We start from the raw sequence: 22,503 nt of genomic DNA on the forward strand, positions 1-22,503 counted from the left end.
GAGTGCCAACCTTAAGCCTTTTAAAACAAGCGCAAACAATATTAATAGTCTTTAAATTCACAAAATGTCAAACAGCACATTTTATTCTCATATTCAATTAGCTTAGGCCGCAATATCCCTTAAAACTATGCAGAACTATTTACCATAAAATGTGGAACATTTCTTGCCTATCTAAATATGCTGCAAAAGAGCTCCAAAAAGCAACCAGTTAAGTTTTTAGATAAAGATACACAATACCTGAAAAATAAATTATTTGATGTGATCAAGACATTGAATGACCAAGCAATAAATAAATGGCAGCAATGTATGTTAGGTTCACAAAAAGGGAAAAAATATTCCTCAACTGATGTTTCAATATGCATATTTTAAATTAATTTTCTATCAACAACTCAAGAGACTGACTTTTCACTGGCATATATTGATTTACATTTCCATGATAAGTTTTTAAGTGAATCTGGCAACCACAGTGCCCTATGAAATTGGAAATAACTTAACCAACTCTTTAAACTAACATTTTACAAGGGACACCATTGTTAATGCCCTGCGAAGAACAAAGATTAAATTGAAAAAAGAGTTGGTCTGGAGTTTATCCACAATGGACAGTTAGTAGCTGCATTCACCAATGTTGAGAACAAACACATCAAGTTTCTTCTCAAGCAACCAGGTGTTCAAGGAGCTATTCAATTTCCAAAGAACTATGGTAGTGTGCAACAGTACCTGGGTGATTTTGGGTATGTGGCCTGAAACTGAAACTTGTGGAGCCAAACAACTTGTTGAGCTTAGTACTTAAACTGGGTAGATAATTATGTCTACAAATATTGTCTATTCAACCAACAGTTTCTCCTAATTTTGTGTACCATTCACTTGTTGTCGTTCCTTAATTAAAAAAATCGCTAATTCAATTAAGGATTCAAGTCCTTTCAAATCATCAAAGTTACTTTGCGCCACCAGGAACAAACGAAAAAATACAAGCAATGAAGACAAACTGCTCAAAAATGCACGACTCCCTTTGAAACAGCAAAACGGGCCGGGGATCCTGAAGTCACTAAAAAGTGCTGCATGCTACGTGGATGTTTGCAGAACGATCGCAAGTTGTTAGCACTGAAAGAAAACTCCACTCCAGATCTGATAGATTTTGGTCGTGCAAGACTCGCCAAGCACGTGGAACACCCAACAGGATTGTTTGTTGTTTGGCACAGCAGATGAACGAAAAATTGTTCCCCTCACTATTAAGTTCCAACCCGATAAGACCAATCTTGCCCAAATACAACAACAATTTGGGCAGCAGGCAAGCTCGTCACAAGCCATTGAAGTTGGCATAAAGCAGCATAGCGCTTCACCTGAAGTTCGATCATGATGGACACAAACAAGAGCTGAAAAAACTTCATATGGTCAGACGGCCAAATGCGATTGACCCAACACTCATTAGAGCAGCTCAGTTATCGGACATCAAAGTGCTGAACAAACCAAGAGATTTCGTCGTAAAAATGTTCACTCAGCAACGTCTTCTTCCTCCACAGAATAAAGTTCAAAGGCGATCCTGGGTTTTAACAACATGCTAGACCAATTCATAAACTGGATAAAGTGGATTGGCAAATTGATTGCCAGAACAATGCGTCATTTCTGTCCCGCTAAGTTCAAAGAAGCGACGGTCAAGAGACTCCCAAGAGAAGGCTGAGCGAATGTCCACCGATCTAACCAATCCGAATGTAAACAATTGGCGTGACGTCGAATAGCACAAGGATAGCACAGTTTTTCCCGCTCGCTGAATTCTGATTGGTCAGTTTAAATTTCAGTAGCTCTCGCCGTATGCAAGGAGGCAGCTGCAAAGCTGTCAATGAGCCGCTGCAGTGCTGCCTCCGAGTGGGCTGCTATTCCAGCATCGTCAGCGAAGAGGAGCTCTCTGATCAGCACTTTCTGCACCTTTGTCTTTGCCCGGAGACGTGACAGATTGAAGAGGCCTCCATCACTCCTAGTGTGGATGAAGATTCCGTCTTCAGAGTCCCGGAAAGCATAGGAGAGGAGCAGAGAGAAGAAGATGCCAAAGAGGGTTGGAGCAAGGACACAGCCCTGCTTCACTCCATTCTTGATGGGGAAGGGTTCCGAGCAGGATCCGTCAAATTGAACGGTCCCACGCATATCCTGATGAAAGGACACAATCATGCTCAGAAGCTTGGGGGGGCATCCAATCCGCTGGAGGAGGGCAAACAGTCCTTCACGGCTAACCAGATCAAAGGCCTTGGTCAGGTCAATGAAGGCCAGGTACAGGGGTTTTCTCTGCTCCCGGCATTTCTCCTGCAGCTGCCTCACTGAGAACACCATGTCGATGGTTGACCTGGCGGCCCTGAAGCCGCACTGCGCCTCTGGGTAGACACGCTCAGCGAGAAGTTGCAGTCTGTTGAGAACAACCCGGGCAAAGGCCTTGCCGACAATGCTCAGGCTGGGGGCTGCCCAGCTTGAGGCGGGCGGTAGCTGGCCAGTGGGATGCGATGATCCCTCCCACCGACAGGAGACAGCCCCAGGCGCCCGAACTAACGCCAATAAGCTCTGGGCTTTTAACCGGTAACTGCCGTCTCCCCATGTTGTGCTGCCGCGGGATGCGGCACTGGAGTGACCTCTCCAGGGCGCAGGCCTGGGCGATGATATGGAGGACCTGGGATGCCCAGTCGTCAGGACCCCCCTCTCTAACCGTGCTGACGAGATCCAACGGAAAGGACAAACCAATACAGTTGGCGTCAGGTTGGCTGCAGGAGTTGCCGGAAGGTATTGCGTTGCAAGAACCAGCCGCCTTAGGGGCTCCACTCCGGATTATCTGTTGGGGTTTACTCCCCTAGCCTTTGTCATCTCAATGACACCGCAAGGCAGCGAGGTTTTTTGACAGAGTTTCCTTCTCTGCATGAGGCAGGTAGCACAGGGTTACATGGTCACCTGTGGCAAGTCCAAGAACGGACCTGACCTGACCTGGCGTTGTGCTTTACGTTGTATTAAAAGATATAGTTACGTCTATTCAGCTTGTAATGCCAGGAGCAGTTATCAATTGAGTGAAAGTGTGGTGGTTAGTATATGTACTTTCGTGATGAAATTACCATAGTAAAAAGTTATATGAAATACTAACTGCTGCTAAGGGCAAAGCTTTGCCTCCAGTTGAGATATTTGTTCCGACCTAGCTTATTTTAACTTGTGCACATCGTTTTCTCCCTTATTCCTTGACGATTCTGCTTGCCAATTCGACTAACATTAAAACACGGTCATGAAAGCGCGCATAGAGTTTATTGTCTATATCAAATGCAATTTGCAAGTTGATTTCTGTGCTGCTTAATTTCAGTCTTTTTATATACGATGTTTCCAAGAGATCAGCAGTAACAGCGAAGCGTCTTCTAAAAACACGGCCTCCCCCAGACATTGACTTCCTCGCTCAAAATTGTACAAAAATGGTTTTTTGGCCGGGAAAATGTTTTCTTGTGTTACTTTCGTGACTTCTTTCTCGTTATCCAGTTCAGTGAACCGAATCAAGCAAGCATTCGTTGCCGGTTTTACCCCAGGGAAAGGGGACTCCCTATAATATATAAAACGTAAGGGGAGGTTCCGCCTGAAAGGTGTACCATTAACAGGCTGGAGGTATATTGAAGGGTAGGGAAGTTTCCCAGGGTGAAAAAAAAGGAAGGGAAAACTGTTATTTAGTTATTTTAAATATGGTATTTATTTCTCGGGAGGTAAATTATTTTATGTGACTCTTTGGAGTCAGTTGCCAATTTGAGGCAGGGGTAAACATGCTCGATAATTCCAGATTGCTGTCCTCTTTTCTTTAAGTTCTCGGACTAAAGCAGACGACAGTACCCTTACGAAACTCACCCATCGAACTTATGCCAGGTACCCATTTGACTTTGCTGAGAATGGCTGATATAGCTAAGTCAAGCATATTTTTTATGCTGCAGTTTCTTATTGTAGAATAAACGGTCCTCTGGGTAACAAAAAATGGCAACTACAAGTGTCTGTTTCCACTGTAGATTATGAAAAAGTATAATTAGGCTTAGAGCACAAAGTGCCTTTCAAAATATTTTGCTAAGAGACGTACCAAACGTCCAATTTATCCAAGTATTATTGGCAAAAACATTTTTTTACTCCTCTTTTGCCTATTGTTAGGATATAAAAAGAGTGCCATTTTGAATGGATGGTCGCAAAAGGGTTGCTTTTTCTGTGAAAATTGCCAAAAAATGGGTAAAGCTTTTGACCCTGGGGACGGAGACTCCCCGCATGTTGAGAAACCCCCCCGGAGGTCTTATTCCTTCTAGTTTAAAAAGTAGGGGGCGCTACCAAGTGTACGTTTTCGTTTATATAAGTGTAAACGTTTTGTGATATATTTGTTGCTTTATAAAAGGTGACTGCAAAGTAAAGGTAGGGGGCGCTACCAAGTGTACGTTTTCGTTTATATAAGTGTAAACGTTTTGTGATATATTTGTTGCTTTATAAAAGGTGACTGCAAAGTAAAGGTAAAAAAAATATATAGGTATAATTTTTAGCTTTTCCCAAAATATACAGTCAAACCTCCCGTAAGCGACCACTAAAAGCCTAGGTGGTCACTTACGGGAGGTGGTCGCTTATGAGAGCTTGGACCGTATTGGGTCGAGCTCTTCCCACATTAGTGTATGGTAACCTCAGAGATTTGCCCATGTTTTATATGTTTTATACGTATGAAAAGTCAATTTCGAGAAAAAATACGGCACTTCCCATTGAGAAATTAAATTTCCGGCTCTTGTACCGTATAAGAATGCGATATTTTACAACACCTTATTATCCAATTTCTGCTCTTTTACCGTCCGAGTGGTCGCTTACGGGAGGTTAAAAACAAACGAAAATTTCAAACTTTAGGCTATGAAAGTGGTCGCTTACAAGAGATTCTAAATATAGTGATTTGACTTTTGGTATTCTGGAAAACTGGTCGCTGAGGAGAGGTGTTCGCAACCAGAGGTTCGACTGCCTTTAGTAAACAGGTTTAAAAAATATGAAGAAAACATGAAAATAATGTTGTTGTGACTGTACTTTCTTAAACACTAGACGCTTCCGTGAGCGTACACTGGGTTGCCTAAGGTATGTGTACAGAAAAACAGAAGGCACTGAATTGTGTGGCATTGAACTACAGCATTCCAGTTAATTTTTTTAAGTCGGGAGTCTTTAATACCATTTGAGGGGTCACCCAGATATCGTGCCAGCAGAGGCCCTTTTACTCACACGTTCACACTTTTAATTATTTTGTAATGTGCTGTCCTTTTTTTATGTATTTCATTTTTTTAAGCTTTGGCAATAAATTCAGTTTACAGATAACAAAACACGCTCTTTAGTAAAATTCACTCGTTTCTTCTTTAAATAAATAGTCTGCAAAAAAACTAATTGCATATTGCTCTGACTGACGTTTTCCTGCATGTCATGCATGTCTTGCAGTTGCACTAAGCAAACGTTTATTGCGCACACTAAGATGTTGTTTCCGCCTCATAATTCCTTTTCTTTTGATGCCAGGTCAAAACATTTTTTGGCTTTATGTTTGCAACAAAAAGTACCGTAAAAGCCGGGAGTTAACAGTAAAGGTAAGGCAAAAGACAAATGAAGAAAAAAATGTCATAGTTTTTTTATATATAACTCTGAATCGAATTCGCATCGAAAGATTTGTGACAATCGATCGTAAAAACACGAAAATTTCTGCAGTCTCTGACTTTTATGAATGAAGTAAAAGGTCATGATGTTCTGTCACAACCTCGTTCCCAGGGTCTTCTCGGCTTTCAATATGGTGGCGAGTCGGGAGAAGACCCTGGCACACAGCAGATCACGTGATGAAAATTTGTCCCTCGAGGATGGACAAATATGCATTTTTTTTCAAAATAGCGGCAAGGAATAAACAAACAAAATGGAGTACGAAGGGGGAACCCAAGGCTGTAAAATTTGATGTAAGAAATACGAATGGATTAATGCACGAGCAACGAGAATGCAGCAGATGACAGAGAAATCTCTCTTTGCTTTTCATTTCATGTTATTTTAAAATAATGCAAGTTTATATACGGCTATATTTCTCGGGGCTGTGATTCTTAAACAGCTTGGAAACAGCCATTGCACACAGTTTCCCCCGTAATATCACAGACATTTGATTACCGTAAAATCCAGTGAGCTAAGGTTTAATGAAAGCCCTGGTTCTAGCTATTTAGTCACGGAGATGTGTTCACTGTCTTCTGTAATGTATAGTTTATATTGCATGTTTATTTTCAATCAATTCAACCTGATTATCATTAATTCTTCAAACACTTGAATGATTTGATTTCTTATCGGTGTATATGAGCCTTCTGACAACGACTTTTCCCAGTATACATTGAGCCAAAGCTATTTCCATGAAAGGAAGTATTATTGTACCACATATTTTGTTTTGAGAATTTGTAGTACATGTACTTCATTTGAATGTTCTATTGTGGTTTTATCTCTCATCTCATGGATTGACTGCACGTATTGTCATGTCAGTGTAAAATCAGTATTTTAATTCTTTTCTGATTGCCAACAGGGAACCACAGCATGTTTAGTGCCCACATTCTTACAACTTGTTATTGTAAATATAATTTGTGGTAAAGTGGACATAATCAAGCCAATGTAGGTTGTTGAGCATGTTATTCCATAGCAATCTGCTTCTTGTGCTTTTCAAGCTATGAAAAGAACTTTTCCATGTCTTGTCCTACCATTGAAGGCAATGTGATGTCTTGGAATGCTGCTCATGAAATCTCTTGGGCCTAATTAAAAAGGGTACAATTTGTGCAAGTCCTAATTATAAGCATCTCATCATTTTTAGCAGTTCTAAATCTCTTTGTGTACCACTAGCTGAAGAGTGTGGAAGGGATGATATGGGAAAGAATATGGATTACTGCAGAGTGTACATGTCACTGTGCTGCAGACAAGTAAATATAAACAACACCAAAAGTGTCTCCTAACGCTAATCACTCAAAAATGTTGTTTCAAATACCAATTATGTCCTTTTATATATCCAGTGATTACTATTCCAGAGGTCGTGAAAAGCCAACGTAGCTTTAATTGGAAGCGAAGCCTGACGTAGATCACCGCGCAACGTGAAAAAACGGCGAATTCGTTTTGACTGTTATGCTTGTTAATTTGAGGCTGCTTCCGTACGGAACAGCTACAATTTTGAAAATGATTAAACACGAATTCTGTTCTTCTTCTGACTCTCCTCGCTCTCTTCACTAGCCGTCATCTTTCCGTTTCGACATTAAACCAATCAGAGTTAATGTGAGAAAAGCACCAATCAGCGATAATTTTAGTTCACCATGTGTCAGGGTCTTTTGCGCGACCCACCGCCATATTGAAAGCTGAGAAGACCCTGGGAACGAGGTTGGTTCTGTCAAAAGTAAGAAATTGATCACGTGCTAGGCAACCATAAAGGTGCGCGTGATCACCTTGTGTCAACGGAATGAACTAAGGGAAAAATGTTAATAGTTCGTCCTTTTCAGAGTAAAACAACGTACTTTTTTGCCAAGAAATTTCCGTTATTCAACTGAATATTCACATTTCATCTGTCGGGTTCCTGAGAGGCGTATCTATTTTGACTTCAGGGTGAACTATGTACACAATCCCGAGGTTGAGCGGCCATGTACTTGAAAATCTTAACATCTATGAGATTAAAAAAAAAAAAAAACAGACTTGCGCATTATCGCAAATCACAGTGCCGACAAGCACAAAAGCAAAAGAAATGGTTAATAAATATGAATAAATATTTTTTACTATCTGACTGTTTTTGGGTCAGAGTAAAGGGATATATTGTTGAAAAATCTTCGTGATAAAGGAGCTATGTCAAGGAAATGATGTAATTTCAGGACACTCAAAATTCACAAAAAGCGTGAGGCGTTTCATGTAAACAATCTTCGCACTAGTAAGTCGTAACAACAAATTGGATTAGCCAGGAAGTTAAAGAAATATTGTTGGCTTTCCAAATAAACTTCATTTTACACTATGGTGACAAAAGAGATGAGGTTAAAAATTTGGCTACCTATTAATCGTTTGCCAGAGAGAAAAAAATCCTGTCTCTTCGCGTATCATATTTCAACGCACGTATGCAAATTTGTTAAGCTCGAATATTAATTACACCACATGATGAAATCATAAAGGCCACCTTTTGCAGCGAAAAATTTATTGAAGCAAACAACATATTTGCTATTAGGGGCAAAAACCTCATCCTATTTTATTGCGTGCGTGAAACAAATAACTCAATCGTGTCAAATTACCATGTACGCAACAAAATAAATTTCAGGTTCAAACCCTTTCCTAAAGAACCTTATCCTTGAATAATGAAGCACAAAATAGTCGAAAAGCTTTCTTTCAAATAATTCTTGACTGTCACATTTTCAATTATTTTTTACCTGAAGACTGCCAGACAACAGAAATCACAGATCCACTTAGGTGTTCGATTCCTTCTTTGTCTTTGTTGAATCCATACGTTACCATTTGGTTTCAGTTTTGTACATAACACTACAATCGTGATAAAATCTTAGAAATACAGCTTACTTTGATTTCGGCTCGACGGTGGAAAGATTGTTGTCGAAGATCATTACTCGTCGCTTTTAAGACTCCAGATATTTTTTCCCACCGCCTGTCTTGTTTATGCAATTGACCTCCATAAGGGTATATTTGGTTTAAAGATGCACTAAAACGCCATTCGCGTTAAAATGACTTCCGACGCCATCGCAGGTTACTTAAATGTTCTCCTGTGTGCACCAAGGAAATCTACGCAGTACCCTCAGCCCCCTCAAACCTAAGAAAATACGCACAGAAGACTCTATGCACAAAGACACCACTTAGCAGGGGAGTGACAGGCAAGACTTTTACCGACACGGAAAATAATAAAAAAAATGACGAAATGAAACGCAGATTCCAACTGGGTTTGGCAACCCAGTAATGACGGTAGCATTAAGGTAAAGACTGAAATTTCCCCGATGGTACCTCATTGGTATTAATTTTCGCGTCGCTTTAATTTCGCGATTTAAAAAAAATCGCGAAGTTAAAGCGACGCGAAAAACAATTCCCGCAAAATTTAATACCCTCCTATATTTCTAGTTTTCTCAATTTAATGAAGAAACACGCCTACGTATAATGTGTGCAAGCTATAATGTGAAAGTATAATGTGTGAAAAAAACAGTGATGAAGAAGAAAAGATGTAGAAAACAGTTTAACAATGAAGGACAAGTTTGCGGCATGGTACTCGGACGAAGTAAAGCAGCAAATAGAATCGGGAGGCGACAGCACTGATGTTAACGTGGATCTGAGACTAACAGTCCTAAAACCACTTCATGCCGTCTGGTTGGTGGACCTTTACAACCACCTGACTAGTCCTGTGTGTGTGCGACTCATTGCGAAAGGATGGGAGAAAGCCGGGATCTCTGACCTCTTAGATGGACAAACGGATCTCCCTCCAGAAGACCCGTTCACTGACATTGAGCTCGCCCTAGAAATTGAATAGAGGCCCAAAACTTTATGCCAATGGTACCAAGGTACAATGTAACTATGTATGCAATTGCAAAGGACGTTAAGCATGATGATAATGTCTTTGACTATGCCTAATGGTACAGATGCAGTTTCTATAGTTAAATTTGGTTTTGTCATGAGTTGATGATTTTCAGCAATAAGAAGTGTAAAATAATAATAAAATTCTCGAAATATCTTTTCTTTTCCATTTTCGCGAAAATTATTTCCCTAAGAAAATAGTTTTGCACCCAAATCGCTAAAATAAAGACCCGCGAAATATGCTGACCTTTTTGCCCGCGAAAATTAGTACCAATAAGGTACGACGTATGATATAGTGATCAAGGTTTACTAGTCTCCAGTCTCCTAATGAAAGGCGCGGATCCTCTTCCCAGTGTCACACGCGATTGAAGGGCTTCGGTGTTCCAGTGGTGAAGGAAACACAGAACACGCACTAAAATACCTTTTCGCTTGGCGACGATAAAGTTTTCAATAGTTTATAACAGAAATGGCATCTAACAGCACCATGGAAGACACAAGCCTTTCAGAAAAGGGAAGCCACAACGAAACTGGTGAGTTTACGATTCACATCATACTGCTAGCTGCTGCATATGCATACTGAAAGATCAAAAAAAGAAGCTGAAAGTGCAACCTTAAGATCGGTTATTAACATATCTTGGGTGCAAGAGGTTTTTTTAATCTTTTCGTGGCGAATCGTTGCGGCGAAGCTGCGACCGAGATCGTGTTTGCCACGATATCGATCGCGGCTCCGCCGCTCACAATCCGGCGCAGCTTCGCCACGAAAACAAAAAAACCCCTCTAGCACCCAGGGTATTATTAAGAAGGTTTCTTTGCCATTTCAGTCTATCAAATGCATAAATATTTAAATCTACGGTTTGTTCCGAAAATAAATACGCAAGTGTGTCATTTGGCTCCATGGTTTGTACGGCGAGGTGATCAATTTAATTTGTGTTCATGTAAGTAGAGTGTGCAAATTTTTAAATTTAAAAATTGTTGGTCACGAAAACCAATTTCCTCTTTTAGCTATGTTGATATTTGAATATTTATAAATTAGATGATTTTCCGAGCGTAGCATTTCATGTAAAAAGGCACCTAACATTCGCTCTCTTCATCCGTTTTTCCCTAATTCATTTTTTTGTTTTGTTTTTTTCTTATATAAATAACAAAAGAAGAGAATAAGGAATGATTTCCGTACAGGTCCCTACTTTATTATGCATGCAGAATAAATTAATTATTCATTCGCGCTATTGTTTTCTAGAACCATACGTATACCCAAGAGAACCGAATATATACATGGTTAATTTGTACTTACGGGATGAATAAAAACGGATCTCATTTTTTTCTCTCCCTCCCTCTCTCTCTTCTTTCCCTTCATCGCCCACACCTGTACCAGTTCTTTACCACTGAGCTAACGTGTCAAGTTACTAATTCACACCTTGAAAATGATATTTATTTTGAATTCTGGCTGACTATTTACATAACAATGATACGTAATTATATACACGTGCCGCGCCGAGCACCTACAATCGAACTTACACTTGTAGGTTACCGTTAAGAGATCCCTGTTTTACTACTCTTGAAACAACCCATCCCTTAAACAATGCTAACCGTAACCCTAATTACGACTAAAGGAACAGATTAGGCTTAAGGATAGTCACTGTAATAGATATAGCATTCCAAGTAATGCTGTCGAACTGTGCCCTGTTTTTCCTTCATGCCACGGGAGTGCGGAACACTTATAAGTTCACTGCGTGGAAGAGTATACCACGCTTAAAGTCTGATTGGTGCATCTTTCATGGGAAACTTTCATGCACGAGTTCATTGCAATTAAAATCGTTTCATATTTTCCTTCTTTTGAAGCAAACTTGATGGCTACCGAAGTAAAAGGGTCACAGCAATGGGAGATTTGATCATTTGGAAATTGTCCCTGCTTTATAGCCTTTCCAGAGTTGTGCATAGAGTGGTGCAAAGAAAACAATTTACTTTCGTCTTCCGTGTCCAAAATCTGTGTGAAAACGCAGTCAGTTGGCAAAGACAAAGTGCCGCATCGGGAGATGGATCTCTTTCGCGATGTTCAAGAAAAAACTGCCATGGATAGCCTTCAATCCGCCAGAACACATATTAATTTTCTGACAGTAAACTTTCCTTGAAAAAATATTAGCCCTAGCTACCTGTGGACGGAAAGTTTACAACTGCCTACAAGACAAGGGCTAACATCATCTCACATTTAACCATCGCCTAAACCTCGCGGTCGACCCAGACAAACGAGCCCACAGCAGGGCAGTGCCGAAATTGCAGAAAAAACTGTTCGATTTTCCGTATTTAAGACCGAAGTTCGACCGACTTTTTTTAAGTCCATATAGACTTAGAAAAAAAACCTCTAAAAAGAAAGAACAAAGCGCCACAGTCCCAAAGGACGTCTATTGTTATCGCTATTGTTTTCTTGAAACAAAGGAGTGTATGCATAATGAAGTAGGGACCTGTGCGGAAATCTTGCCGAGAATAAAACTGAATAAGGTACCGTATGCACTGGGTTGACAAGATTTCAGTTTCGCTCTGCTAAACATCTCGACAATTTTTGTCTCCACCAAATTTTGAATTTGCTAATCGCGTACGCACTTGAAAACACCAAAATTATTTGATAACCGCAAGTGTCAATCTCGTTGAAATCTAACATCTTCCTTTGGGTTCCGTTCGCGCGAAAGAGACCTTAAATCTTTCTTCTTTCTTTCGTCCTTCAAGCCATTTTGTTTTCTCTGATGGCAGTTGTTGCTTTTATTATGCCAGTGGAGATTTCATTTCAACATTTATGGGTAAGAAATGAATAATTGTCGTTAAAGTCTTCGTCGTTCTCCATCTTCACATCTCGATTTGCTATGGGGCTCCGTACTAGTCAATATTGTTTACTTACATGTATTTCTATGGTCTCTTAGACTTTTTATGTGATCAAGTTAACTTTTTATGTGATCTCTTTGAAATTTTATGCGGTCAAACTGACTTTTTATATGGTCAACCTTTGACTTTTTATGCGGTCAACCTAACTTTTTATATGGTCAACCTAACTTTTTATATGGTCAACTGTTGACTTTTTGTTTGGTCAACCTGTGACTTTTTATATATGGTCAACTGGATGGACTTTTTATTTGGTCAACTATAAAATGCATCGCACGCCTGATGGGGCTTTCAGCGAAGTCAACTAGTGACAGCGGTACGGTGATCTTTGACCAAGTATGAGTATAGAGACAGCGAGAGAAACAAATGAATATGGATTGTTTTTATTCTTCGACAATCTCAAGCTACTGCTTTCTACAATAACAACGTTTGAAAAAGTGGATAGGTCGCAAAGCTTGTCATTAGAGGATATTGATCAGGCTATTGGTCGATTGATGGCTGCTGCAGACACCATTCAGTTGCTGATTTCCGAGATTGAAAGCAATTGTGATTTTGCTGAGGTGCTATCAATCCTAAATTAACTCTGACTAATGTAAGGAACTTGGGTGATCTACTACAACTACATAGACATGGTACTCCAGGTTTAACTAGGGAAACTGCATTTAGTAGCCCAATCATTTCCACATGCAATGGTCCAGGACGCCCACATTACGTTATCGAGGAAGAACAAACACGTTTTTTGAGAGAACTGCATTTCCCGTGGAAAAAAATAGCCGATTTACTTGGAGTGAGTGAGAGTACTCTAAGGAGGAGAAGAATGATGTATGGCATAACTGGGGACGAGGACTTAAGCTGGACTCAGATTTCAGATACTGATTTAGAAAAAATAGTACAAGAAATCCAAACCTTAACTCCCAATATTGGGCAGGCAAGACTGTTGGGTGCTCTCAGGAGTAGAGGATTAAATATCCAACGATGGCAGGTGAGGAATTGTCTCCACACCCTTGATCCCATTGGGACAGCTTTGAGGTGGCGACCAGCAACTTACAGAAGAAAGTACAGTATTCCAACTCCAAATGCTTTGTGGAACATTGACAGCAATCACAAACTTATCAGATGGCGACTCATAACCCATCTATGCGTTGATGGGTATTCCCGCCTTATAATTTACGCGCACTGCTGTAATGACAATACAGCTGACACAGTAATGGAGCAGTTTGTCAAGGGAGTTAACAGCTACGGATTACCATCTAGGGTGCGAAGCGACTACGGTATGGAAAATTTTAAAGTGGCACAATTCATGTTAGAACAGAGAGGTGTTGGTAGGGGAAGCATCATAACCGGCAGTTCCGTACACAACTGCCGCGTCGAGAGAGCACACAGAGATGTCTATTCTGGCGTACTTTGTTTCTTTGCAAGAACATTTGCCCACTTGGAGGACAGAGGGCTTCTTGGTCCTCTTAATTAACTGCATTTATTTGCATTACATTACACAATACATCCCCAGAATTAACAAGTGCTTAGAAGAGTTCAAAAACCCATGGCAAAACCATCCCTTATCCTCTGAAGGAAACCGTTCTCCACTACAGTTATATACATCTGGTATACTTGAGAATGACCAGTCTAGTTATGCTGGAGTGGCGAGTATATTTAATACCGATAGCGCACATGAATATGGATTTGATCCATCAGGACCATTCCCGGCAGAGGAGGAAGACTACCAGATGGTAGTTCCAAGGATCAGTGCTCACATTTCTTCTCAACAGATGGCAGATTTGGAAAGTCGATGCAATACTTTGCAAGACGAAGACAGAAGTGGAGAAAGCACTCATCTGCATTGTTTAAACATATTGGTTTCTATGATTTGAAAAATAATCTTTATTTTGCGAGTCATCGTAAGGTACTAAAAACGTTGAAACTTAAGATTGACGAAATTTCTGATTTCCTTGACTGTATGCTGCTGTGAAGACATCTAAGACTCCAACGGCGTCAACTGAAAACATCAAACAAGATCTCTTTTATCCTTAACTGTTAATTTCAACAACAACAAAGTTGTAACATATTACGATTATTCAAAATTATTGAAAGACAGCAGAGCCTTACAACCATTACCTCATCATACAATCCTTCATAATGTACTGCTTGCAATTTTAATCAAGGTTTTAATCAAGAACTATCACATTCCAGCAGGTTTACGTGACGGATTAATACAACCATTCTTCAGCAGTTGACACAATAAAAATGGAATCAAAAATGTGCCTAAACATCGGAGATATTGAGAATATTGCCATAAATTGTTTACCAGTGTTAAGGCATGTTCTTGATACCATTTTTGTTGTATCAATCAGTTAATGCAACAATCTAGAAAGTGATAAAAACTGTGCCATCCAACCTAATTCTGTAAGTTCCACTACTGGACAAGCACATTCTCCTCAATGTTCGTGACACATTTCTTTTAATACTGATTGGGAGTAATATCTGGAACATCTGATCTTTGGTGATCAATTTCCCTATACTGATGACCTGCATGTTGCATTGTTAAAGACATGTTCTTTTGAGGAGAAAATTTCCTTTAAATGAAACCTCAAGTATTACCAGACTTAACAAAGTGACAGAAGATTGGGTGGTTAAACAAATGTAGATGAGAGCATCATTTGTCTTTAAACTATGGTCATTTCTTAATTATCTGCATTTAAAACAGCCATGAAGTCTTCTCTGAACTCACAGAAACTTGAATAGGTGCTTGGTAGTTATAACGTGTAGCTACATGTGTGAGCAACTGGCCGTCTTTGAAAACCTTCATTGCTTGTGAAAGAAATTGTCAGCATATCAGGAACAAGAACATCTGATGCTGTAGTAAGTCTCAAAAAAGTGGCAAGTTTGGACTAGTCAAGACCTCTTATAAATCTCTTTAAGTGGGCTAAGGTCTCCCCCTCAGCACCTGTAAGGGGTGTTGCTTTAAAGTGCTCCTAACCCCAAAATATTTTTTTCGCTAAAATGAATCTTTGCTCCTGTTCGAAACGCATTGCGGCCATTTTTTCATTTTTCTAACAAATCCTGCCATTTTATAGGCTTGGGAAGTTGCAAAAACCCAAGCATCTTTTGTTCACGACCGAGTCAGAAGGGGAGTGGGTCTATTCCTGAGCTGACGTCAGAACCTGATTTACTTTGCATTAACTCTTTATAAACATTCATGCAAATTAGATTGTGACGTTAATTTAGGAATAGACCCACTCCCCTTCTGACTCAGTCATGAACGAAAGATGCTTGGATTTTCGCAACTTTTGAAGCCTATAAATTGGCAGGATTTGTTAGAAAAGGGAAAAAATAACTGCAATGCGTTTTGAACAGGTGCAAAGATTCACTTTAGCGAAAAAAAATATTTTGGGGTTAGGGGCACTTTAAGCATAAACAAGCAAATATTAACGTTAAAAGCCGACGTTTCGGCGTCATCGTCACACCATTCTCAAGGCAAATAGAATAAATAATGCGATATCGGTTTGATTTAAATAGTCTCTACAAATTAACATAACAACAAAGGATCACAAGTTCTTCAAGTGAATACCTTCGCGCGAATGGAATCCGTTTGCACGTTTAGGGATGGTTTAAGTTTTCTTATGAAAAGCATCTCCTTAATTAGGCAATCAAACTTGTTAGTACATTTGGTAAGCACGTGAAATTGTTCTGAAAAACAAGGTGGTACGTTTGAATTATGGTCGCCAAAATTGCCTAATTAAGGAGATGCTTTTCATAAGAAAACTTAAACCATCCCTAAACGTGCAAACGGATTCCATTCGCGCGAAGGTATTCACTTGAAGAACTTGTGATCCTTTGTTGTTATGTTAATTTGTAGAGACTATTTAAATCAAACCGATATCGCATTATTTATTCTATTTGCCTTGAGAATGGTGTCACGATGACGCCGAAACGTCGGCTTTTAACGTTAATATTTGCTTGTTTATGATTTAAGAAATCGTTATTGATCAAGGGGCACTTTAACGAGGGAAATAACTTTGACAATAGTTGGCAGTATAGAAGAATACAGTTCATGCAAAGAACGCATATCAGGAAAATATAACTTAAGGTGGGAAACAATAGGCCCCCAGCAATCAGCTACATATTGAGGTTTCTGAATTATTTCCTTGTGGGCAAGTTCTCTGATTATTTCCGCTAGGTTGTCTTGTATAACTCTTCGTTTACAATCAAAAGCTGACAAGAAGTCAAGTAATTCTGCATTGTCACCCTGAATGCTATCAGCCCTCTATTACACTAGCCTCAGATTTAGAGACATAGTGCTTGAAGGAGTCTTGCAACATCATGGAGGTTACACTTCCCTCCCCAAAAAGGCAACCAGTGATAAAAGCTTTGCTTATCTTAAGGGGAAAATATTGGCAATCATTATATCCCTTCACAAGTATCCTTCCGACTGCCTCCCACTTGTTTCTGTTAAAATCATGCCTGATGTAGGGAACCCTCTCACACTCTCCCAACATGTGTGACTTCCCTTAGGACCCCATTACCCTGTCCAGCCTCTTCAATACCATGCTGATTTATAATGATGGCATTTACATTAAATTTCAATATTGAGGGATCTAGAAAGATCTCAATCATATCTTCTCTAATGAGGGACCTGTGTACTCTTATTATTTTCGTTGGCACTTCATCATTGCATGTTGGAGAAGTTGTTACGACATTACTAATAACTACATCACAATTATTGTTGTGTGTGGACTGGTTACTCCATGGGTCAATAAATGAAGGCACTTCTACAGGCAATTCTACAGCCACCGACAACAGTGGATCTACCTGATCTAGAGGCTGAGGCTGACTAATTGGCTGCTGAAGGGGTGAAGACATTGTTACCACAGGGTTGTTTGAGAGGTCATCAGAGAGTCGACTAAAGGTTGGACTCGTCAGTTGCTCATCCTCTTTATCTTTATCCTCATCTTCAAGGGGATCTATACATCTGATGTACACACTCCCTTGCCCTGAGAGCTTTATTATCCATTCACCATCCATCCTTACCCCCTCTGCCAGTTTTGGAATCACCAAGGTTCCATAGCATGCCTATATAAAGGAAAGGAAAACGAAACTGTTCTCCCTTGTGTTGTATAATTACATGCTTTGGTACAGATTTGCCTAATCATATCGCTGAGAACAAGGAGTACCAGCGCTTTCACTATTGGTCTCCTACCCCCATTCCCCTCCTTTTCTCAGATTGCAGTCACAAATGGAAAAATTTCTCTGTTATGAGATGGCATATAATTGACATTCCAACAAAAAAATGAAAGGAACACAACCAGCTTTGAAAGGTTACATTTCCTAAGTATCTGTCAATATGTGATCACTAGCAAAGCGACAGCCGTTATACATATTGATCACAGTCCTTAATGTCTGTTTTTCTTATAAACTTTGGGCAAACACAAACTTTGAGAATCAAATTAAAAGGAATGACGTTGACTCTGTTTCAAATTACTGTTCTTGCAGTTGTGTGCTTAGTTACCTGGCCTGTGAATGAAAGCGAGGTTAGAGTTGAGCTTGTTTTAATAGAAACCTCACTGCTTTTCTAGTGTTAATTTCACCTAATTAGCATGAGGACAACATCGTTAACATAAGAAAAGGAGGGAATTCTGTATCATAACAAGGTCAATTCCGGCCTCATTTTCATTTAAAGGTCAGGTAACTACGCGCATATCTGTAAAATGGTCTGTATATTAATACAAGGGGTACATGACATGAACTTCTGATATTACCGATACTAACCTTGAGATAATCAAACAGAATATCTTTCCTTGGAAGTTGGCTTTCAATGTTTCTTTTGAGGTGTCCACCTTCTTTCGAAAGGAAACTCGTGAATGATGAGGCCTCTCTCCTCTAATTTGACTTTGTTTGCGTGACTTGGTACTTGGTTCGTACTTGGATTAGGTATTATCACTAAGTCTCTGTGCTCGATGGACTTCAGAAGTCGCCCAAATTTTGATGCCTGCGATGGAGATGATGTCTCGTGGTTCGAGGCACTGGAACTACGTTTTCGGCTATTTGTTCTTCCCCCAACGTGCGTTAAATGTTGGACATCGTCTTCCAAGCTCGGCTGCAATCGCAGAACTTCCGCTTGTTGACGGGTTACAACTGCTCGAAACACTACCAGTAGCAGTTGACGATGCTAAATTTCGGATGTCTCTGCATTGGAGGTTGCCAATTGCTTCAAGCGCCTGAGTCGCTATAGCACAGGCGGACGTGATCTGGTCCACGCTCTCGTTTACTGCCAGCCATATTTCTTGCGAGCCTCGCTCGCAGTGCATTAGTTGACCAAATAAAAAGTCCATCCAGTTGACCATGTATAAAACGTCACAGGTTGACCAAATAAAAAGTCAACAGTTGACCACATAAAAAGTTAGGTTGACCAAATAAAAAGTCAGTTTGACCGCATAAAATTTCAAAGAGATCACATAAAAAGTTAACTTGATCACATAAAAAGTCTAAGAGACCATAGAAATAAGTAAACAATATTGACTAGTACACCGCCCCATACTTTGCCGCTTAAAAATTAAACATTTTGGCGGGCTTCTGCTGATTATGTACAGACTCTGAAAAGCGAGATCAAATTTACTTGATTGACATTTTCCGGCAGATTAACGCCTGCAAATTGTAAAATCTGACAGTTTTGACGCTTGACAAAGATTTGTCCTGATGACGGCACTTTGGAAGTTTGGTACAGCTTGACAAAAGTTTGGAAGGAAGAAAAACACCATACACACTTGTAGAACGAAAGTGATGCAATATATTTTTGCAAAATAAACAAAAACTCGTCAAGTGCGTACGGGCTCTAAGTTGGGGATAAAAATGAATGCACGATCTTGTAACTCCGATTTGAGTTATTTTTCCAACCTCTTTCTCTCTTTAGGAGTAGATCAAGCAGAAAAGAAGGTGAAGCATTGCTTTTCTGAACCATGGGAAGATAGTGACGTAATTCTTGTGGTGGAGAACGAGAGGTTTCATGTTCATCGTCTGATACTGAGTATGAACTCTCCAGTGTTCAAGGCTATGTTCAAATCACAGTTTAAAGAAGCCATGGCCAACGAGATTCCTCTGCCTGAGAAAAATGCCAGTGGTGTTCTGGACTTTCTGAAGATAATTTATGGCTTCCAGTACATCCAAGAGCGGGTGGAAATTACAAGTATGTATATTTATTTTTCAGCTGAAGCTAAGCCAATTGGAATCTGGTTACCGGTTGCCGGTTACCGATTCTAGAATATCAGTTACCGTTTACCGATTTACCGTTTGGTGTATGTATAAACAACATTTTTCGATCCAAAACATCAAAGTATCGCTGTCAAAGAAAGTGTCCCATTATTAATCATGTAGAAACAACAAATAAAGCGCTAGAGCAAAAGACAGCGAAAAAAATGATAATTCTCCACTAAAATTAGACTTGTTCTCACATTCTCTCCCTTGCTCAAGCGTGGGAAGTTTGATCCGTTATAACTTTGCGAAGAATCATTCAAAACGTGTTCTCTTTCCCCAACGACATAGTTTCATTTCTGCTTTAACCCTTTTGAGACCCAATTACGCATATACGCGTAATTAATGGCCGAGCTATTTGTACCACTTGTGTCGTCATCAATTTGAATGTCATCAGATATTCTTGATAAGCAGGTAGTAGAACTAGGCTAGGCCTTTCCGTACAATGGTCAAGTTTAGATATCGAGGACATTCCGATGTCGCAAATAGAAAAACAACGTTGTTAGTTTCGATGCAAAAACGTTGGTAAAATGGTCCACCAAGCCTATGATTGATCAAGATCCATTTTTAGGCTTCGCCCGTAATTAACATCCAACTTTTCACGCAGCCAGAAAGAACATGCAACGCATAAGGTAGTCAGAGTAAAAGGGGCGCGAAAAAAAGAAAGGAAAGGGGCAACAAACAAAATTGAGAACCGGTGATAACAAAAAAAAAGTCCAAATTTTGGCTTATTCGCATACACGGAATTGAAATATTGCTCAATTTTGTACGTAATCCTCAAAAAATCTCTCCTTTTGGAAAAAAAAAGAAGCTTTCTTAGCAAAACTTAGGCTTCTTTAGCGTCATGGCAGCCAAAACACCTGACTGAATGGTTAAAAACGATATGTTTTGGCGAAAATTTGGTATTTAAAAGGTTAACCACCGCAATATGTCTCACTCCCATCGCAACAAATTATCATGAGTACACAGACATAATATAGAGATTTAGTCAAGCCTAAAAGCGGAGCTCCCGGGTTGTTTATTCTTACTGGCTGTAGGATTAGTTTTTGGAATTGTCTGCGTTTTGGTGTTTCTGCTTACTGCTTAATAAAGTCATTTTCTTCTCTGCCTAACTAGTGAATTCCTGAATTCCACGGTAATACCACGCGACAAACCGATATCACATGAATCGCGGAGCGATGAGTGCGATATCTGTTTTTCAAGTGAAAGTTACTGTCGAATTCACCAGTTTGGCAATGAATTATTCTTCAACCGCATGAGTTTTGAAAGAAAACAAGCACATCCTCAGCGAACGACTGGAAAAGGAAAAAAGCCATGTCAGAGTCAACTGTCAATAGCCAGCGAATAGGAATCACGCTAAAATTAGAAGCCATAAAAAAAATTGTCAGTTCAAGGTCAAAGAAGAGTTTACTAATACACTTTAATCCACTTTATCTCTGAAAACAAGATCATTCACATTTTTATGTATTTCATTGAAACACGCCAGGTTGGCTTGGTACAAGTATCGGCAAACTACGTATACGGCAATGCAACCAAGAAAGGACGAACTTCAAACAAACAAACTTCTGAAAACACAAGCTAGTGAGATTTCCCCCTAATTTTACGAGAACTCATTGCGATTACATGTTTATAAGATAAGGGCAAAATTTTCTTGTCACTGTCGAGGCACAACAAAAACTAGTTGGGCAAACGGATTTAAAAGCACTTGTTTGCTCGCATTTTAGAGCGAAAGAAACAAACAAATCAACTTTTTCTTTATGTCCAAAAGAGAACAGATAATATATTATTGTTAGTTAATTCCAGTTGACAAAAAAAATTCGATTTTCATTCCTGAACAATTAGGAAGAACCGATTAAACCACCTTTAAAACCACCAGTGTGGAGCACAGATATCATGATATGTCAAAGAGGATTGAAACCAGCGAAAAATGCAGAAAGAAAACATCTTCCAAACCGTTTTCCACCTGTACACGAAAAGCGTTGACTGTGTAAGAACTACAGTTGATGTAGTATGGCCGTGCAGCCGCGTCGAGCCACAGAAAGCCTCGTTTATGTTTAGGTGAGTTAACTTGGGTTGAGCCTGCAATCCATTCGAAAAACAGTACCTGGTCAGACTTTAAAAAAACAGCTGACCTCGGTAAGGTCTAAGTTTGAGCCCGCGATATGGTCACGTGATGCTGGTCAGTGGATACCTTGTTTTGCTTGACAAGTGTCAATTGATCGAAACATGGATGTCCAATATCAAAGATGTATGCTATAAACTAGCATGATACTGGTCTCATTAGCACACATGGACGTGTGGACGTACGTACGTACGGACGGTCGATGACGCCATAGCTAAAACCAAGATTTCTCGCATCGATGGGTTACCATATTTTCTTAACAATGGTGTTCTGCGCTCGCGCGCGGAGCTCCGCTATTAACCGAGAGTGAGGTCTTAACGGGAAAATCTCAGACCGAGACCTTGCACTTATTAACCTCGAACGTTCAGTCTTTACAGGAGAATCTCAAACCTCGACCTTGCCGTATTGAGCTCACTAGGGACTTTAATCAAATCACTACAGCAGGTGCTACTATGTGCTGCCGTGACTCAAAAGGTCTGGGGAGAGTACGACTCGGTGGTCTGCTAAATTTTAAGTTTAGCAAAGCAAAATACAAGGAAACATGGGCTAAGGAGTTTAAAATCTCTTTTATTTAGTTTCTCACAGCCAAATGGCTTCGCTCAAAGGACGATGGCCGTTGTTCGCCTTGCTAGGACGAACAGATTATTTCTAAGCAAAAGCGAATGCTATACACCTTGTACAATAACAACAATTTGATGGATGAAATATATCATTTCAGAGACAAA

The 22,503-nt window shown here is 39.8% G+C and overlaps 1 protein-coding gene and 1 pseudogene across 1 annotated transcript in view; one reads left to right on the top strand and one right to left on the bottom strand.

The window, feature by feature from the left end:
• Positions 1 to 9,986: 9,986 nt before the first annotated feature.
• LOC138037009 (kelch-like protein 24) overlaps positions 9,987 to 22,503 on the top strand; it is a 14,246-nt gene continuing 1,729 nt past the window's right edge. The window contains exons 1-2 of the mRNA XM_068883024.1: positions 9,987 to 10,073; positions 19,319 to 19,591. Of these exons, the coding sequence (XP_068739125.1) occupies positions 10,010 to 10,073; positions 19,319 to 19,591 (337 nt within the window). The 5' untranslated portion in view covers positions 9,987 to 10,009. The remainder of the gene's footprint in view (positions 10,074 to 19,318; positions 19,592 to 22,503) is intronic.
• LOC138038685 (uncharacterized) lies at positions 15,075 to 18,752 on the bottom strand (annotated as a pseudogene).

The sequence above is a fragment of the Montipora capricornis genome, chromosome 2 (assembly GCF_036669925.1).
Source record: "Montipora capricornis isolate CH-2021 chromosome 2, ASM3666992v2, whole genome shotgun sequence".
Lineage (NCBI taxonomy): Eukaryota > Metazoa > Cnidaria > Anthozoa > Scleractinia > Acroporidae > Montipora > Montipora capricornis.